The sequence below is a fragment of the Passer domesticus genome, chromosome 8, assembly GCF_036417665.1.
Source record: "Passer domesticus isolate bPasDom1 chromosome 8, bPasDom1.hap1, whole genome shotgun sequence".
NCBI lineage: Eukaryota > Metazoa > Chordata > Aves > Passeriformes > Passeridae > Passer > Passer domesticus.
In genome coordinates this window covers 40,078,163-40,082,416 of record NC_087481.1, presented here as the reverse complement: position 1 = coordinate 40,082,416, position 4,254 = coordinate 40,078,163, and the positions used below count along the sequence as shown (strand labels likewise).

At 45.9% G+C, this 4,254-nt stretch overlaps 1 protein-coding gene across 3 annotated transcripts; it reads right to left on the bottom strand.

Moving 5' to 3' along the window:
- Positions 1-3,880, bottom strand: BLOC1S2 (biogenesis of lysosomal organelles complex 1 subunit 2). 3 transcript variants are annotated; one of them, XM_064430680.1, is made up of 5 exons: positions 3,758-3,880; positions 2,619-2,735; positions 1,670-1,789; positions 1,077-1,181; positions 1-538 (listed from the first exon to the last, which is right to left on the bottom strand). In XM_064430680.1, exons 2-5 carry the CDS (start codon positions 2,659-2,661, stop codon positions 507-509), a joined length of 300 nt encoding a protein of 99 aa, XP_064286750.1. In that variant the 5' UTR covers positions 2,662-2,735; positions 3,758-3,880; the 3' UTR covers positions 1-506. The 3 variants fall into 3 exon arrangements, with proteins under 3 accessions (XP_064286750.1, XP_064286749.1, XP_064286751.1); XM_064430679.1 differs by lacking the exon at positions 3,758-3,880 and adding an exon at positions 3,538-3,693; XM_064430681.1 differs by lacking the exon at positions 3,758-3,880 and adding an exon at positions 3,078-3,113.
- Between the last annotated feature and the right edge of the window lie 374 nt (positions 3,881-4,254).

Below are 4,254 nucleotides of genomic sequence, written 5' to 3'. Positions count from 1 at the left end.
TATATGCAGCAAGTTTATTGTAAATTTGTAATTAGTCTCTCTATTTCAAACAGATAAAAGGGGACACCAAAATGAAGTGTTTTCAATACTCCACCCATTAAGTCCAAAGGTCCAGGTATCTTCCCAACACAGAGCTCAATGAAGGAAAAATTGAAGTTTAGGTCCTGCTGCTACTAAGGCAAAATGTCTTCACAGATTATGGAAGACTTTCCCTAGACTGAGTATTTCATGTGGAAAATAGGACTAACACACATATAGCCAATATCGACATGAGTTAAAGACAGGCTTCTACTTTTCACTGCCGAACTGAGACAACAGTACCCCTTGAGAAGAGGAAAATATTATTCAGCCTTAAGCCTGAATACAGCCTACCAATAGCTGGAAAATGTCCCAGTCTCCATGTCAGCTGTAAACCAAATCCTTGCCAACATACAGAATTGCTGTTGTGCAAAACCAGGGATCAGTCCGATTCGCTGCCCAGCTCCAGCTGACAGACTATTTTAATTTCATCGTTTCTCCAGTTTTTTGTACTTGGCTTCTGCAGAAGGAAAAATACTATTTTAGTACGGGATAGGTAAAAGCTTTGCATCCTGTAAGCTAATTTACTGTATCATTCAGGATCCCTTTTTTCTACTGCATTTAGGCAGATATAATTGTATAATAATTTTTTTAAGAACCTGGTGCTTAAGTCAGACAATAATATTATTTTAAGCCAAGAGGGCTTGGGTGTCTGGTGGAACATTATGAATCCCTCAATTTGCAAGGTGAAACATCTGTTTTTAAATTATAAGTCAGTGCCTACCATAAAAAAGAAATCAAGCCTCACTAACAATCAGTAGTTTAACAACACCTGTACTAGTCCACCATAACATAACTCATTACACGAATCGTTTCCCAATGCTTCACTTCACACACAATGTTTGTGCTCAAAAGCAGCACAGGCAACTCTGCACCTCAGATTAAAAAAAAAACAGTTTGTTTGTTAAACAAAACAGAGTTTACTTTCTTTCTTTCTTTTTAAATCCTCTTGCAAGGCACTGTGCTGCTAGGTCTTAACAGTGGAGGACGATAGTTACCAAGTTTTTTGGAATATGCATCCAATTTATAAGCTGCCTGCTCCAGAGCTGCGACCTGTTCCTCAATTAGGTCTATCTGTTCCAGATATGGCTGAAGATCAGCATCTTAAAAAAGCATAAAAACATTATCTGTCAGTTCTCAGTAATGCACTTCAAAGGAACAGATCACACTTGAAACACAAGAATTTATTACATTCTTCAGATAGGACAGTACAAAAGATGCCCTCTCCCATCCCAAAATTAAGTGGTGACTCTTGACAGCCACATTCCAGGAAAATATTAACTGTTTAAAAGTACTGTCTAGTCTCTAACACAAATAACAAGAGAACATGAATTAAAATACATGTTATTCCTATCAAATCCAGAGTCTGGGGTAAACCAGGTAAACACAAATTCAGATGTATTTTCTCCTACAGTAGTCTACAGAGTCTAAAGTTGTTAAGAAACATACAAGACTGGCATTGCATAGCAGCACACCGATATCAGTGAGTTTTCTTTCCTTCAGCACTAATGGAACCTTCTGACTCTAAGATACTTTATTTCCCAAACAAGTGCACCATTCATGACACCCTTACCTTATCTGGTGTACTTACATTTTTGGTTTAAATCCTTCAGATTTCTACTGATGTTTATAGCAATATCTTTCATTTCTAAGTACTTCAAGCTAGTCAGCTTATTCATGTTTTCCAAGAGTTTGTAGTCTTCACTGGTGGCTTAAAAAAAAAAAAAAAAGTATATTTTAATTAAAGGTGATGTGGTTTGAATTGTGTGAAGACTCTTCAAGAGGACAAGAGATTTCAAACCAACAGCCAAATGAAGCACAACAGTTTAGATGGCAATACACGTTATTAACATACACTCTACAAAAAGATGACATTTTGTGAATTGCAATAATCAACTGCACTGATGAATTTACTTCTAAACTTTTTTTGAAAAAAATTTACTAAGTCCTCATATTTCCACACTTAATTCTGTCAGTCAGACACTTATGTTTACAAAATTGATAGCACAAATCCAGACTAGTAATTTGTACCATATATCCTTCAAGTCTGCAAATCAGGAATGATTTCAAAATTAGAGCCTATGCAATTAACTTGGTAAGCAGTTTACTTCGCTCCAGTTAATTCTGCACATCAGTTTATTCTAAAGCATAAATGTTGGAAAACATGTATGATCCTTGCTCTCAAGAAAAAAATGACTCCACTCTCTGTGATGCCTCCCTCCTACTCTGTCTTAACCTAGACCATTTTTGTTAGATTGACTTTCCACGTACAAACTTCATTGAGATGAAAAAGAATTATTTTTAAGCTGCTGATATCACACTGAATTGTTCTGGAAAATATTTGTGCTATTCTGAGACTTCATTAAATTAATATAACTAATCTCGGTGTTGTCAGCAGCCTAGCAATGTGCCAAATTTGGACTGCCAGTCTTACCAGACACAATTGAAATAGTTACAGATTCAACAAACTATCCAACAGATTTCTTTGAAACAAAGTGAAAAGAAAGAAGAACTTGCCGGTCAGTATTGCAGTGCCTTACCTGTCAGTTCACCTGTCAGGTAAGTGGCCATTTTGCTGAACATGTCTTTGCAGAGTTCATTGATATCTGCTTCCGCTGGCTCCTTAGCTTCCTCTGCAGTTTCAACAGCAGGATCCTCTACGCGGGGTAAAGACATTACAGGGTTAAGGCAAACTGCAGCAAGTCCGGAAGCACAACAGAAAGATTACATGGTCCCATTTCTTCCCTCTTCAAGCTGCTACAGCTACTTTCCATGTAAGTTGCCTTCTTTACACTTTACACTGTTAAGGGGTAACCAACCATGGCAGCTTCTTCGAAGTAGCACCAACATTATTTCCAAAAAATACTTCGAGAAGCATTCAAGAGACAGGCACCCTGCACTGACAAGTGTTAGCCCCCCTCGTGTTTAGACAGGAAAGCAATTTGGGGAGAACTTCTGAGTGGCTGTGCATGGTGCTGCTTTTATTTCTAGTCACTGACAAGAAAAGAAGCGCAGCTGCCCCAGCCCGCTTCATATGGGCTACAACAGATCCCTGTTCCCCTGCGGAGAGCGGCAATGGCCGCTTTTCTTCTCCAAACCCGTTTCTACCGCAATCTGCCCTTGCTCGGCCCTTCCCCGGAGCAGTCCGGCACCTCTTCCCCAGCCCGCAGGCCGCTCCTCCCCCGTCGGCAGCGTTGGCCGGCTCGCACACCAAGGCTGCCCGAGGCCCGCGGCTCCCTCCGACCGAAGCGGCGGCAGGGGCAGGACCCGGCCGGTCCCCAGGGCAGCAGCGGCAGAAGGCGTACGGCCCGGCCCGGCCGGCACCCGCCAGGCCGCGGGCTCGCCGGGAGCTCCTGCCCGCGCCGCGGCCTCCCCGGGCCGGGCCCGGCCCCGCACCGCGACCGCGACCCCGCACCGCGACACCGGCCCCGCACCCCGGCCCCGGCCCCGGCCCCTTACGCTTGGCGGGCTGCGCGCCGGCCTCGGGCGGCCCCTCCGCCGCGGCCGCCATGGGCACACAGCGGCTCGCACGGCCCGGAGCCGCCTCCTCCGGCCCGCGCCAGGCCGGGCCCGCCCCGCGCCCGGCGCAAGGAGGAGCCCGGAGCCTCCGCCCCTGAGCGGCGGCCAGGGCAGGTGTGCCGGCACTGCGGGGGCGCGGCTGCAGGAAAGAGACAAATACCGAGGTGTAAAACGCGGTACGAGGTTGCTTCGCCCCAGCCGTTAAAGGCAGCGAAGCCGAACCGAGCGCCTGGTTTGTGCTCGATGCGGCTGCGCCCTCAGCGCGATCATTTCCCCCTTCCCAGCGCACCGCTCATCGCAAGGGCACCGGCAGCACCCTCACACCGCCCGCCCGGCTCAGGGGCTGCGCCAGCCCGACCCGCACAGGAAACGTCTTCAGTCCTGTGTTGGAGGATGTCTTCCTTTGGCTCAGCTGATCCGCTTACCTCTGCAGGTCTTAATGAGATTTAAAAGCATCTCTTCTGCTGCTGATGAAGCGGCCAGGACACAAGTAGTGGCACGATAGTCCATCCTGTGAGGACTGTGGTTCGTGTTGCTGTAGTTGCCACAGCCGTATCTACATAGATTTTTTTTTTTTTCAGTGCATAGTGTAAGTAGCACTATATACAGATAGCGCAGCTAAGAACTGAGTCTGTTGTTAAAAACTTCTGCCAGTAG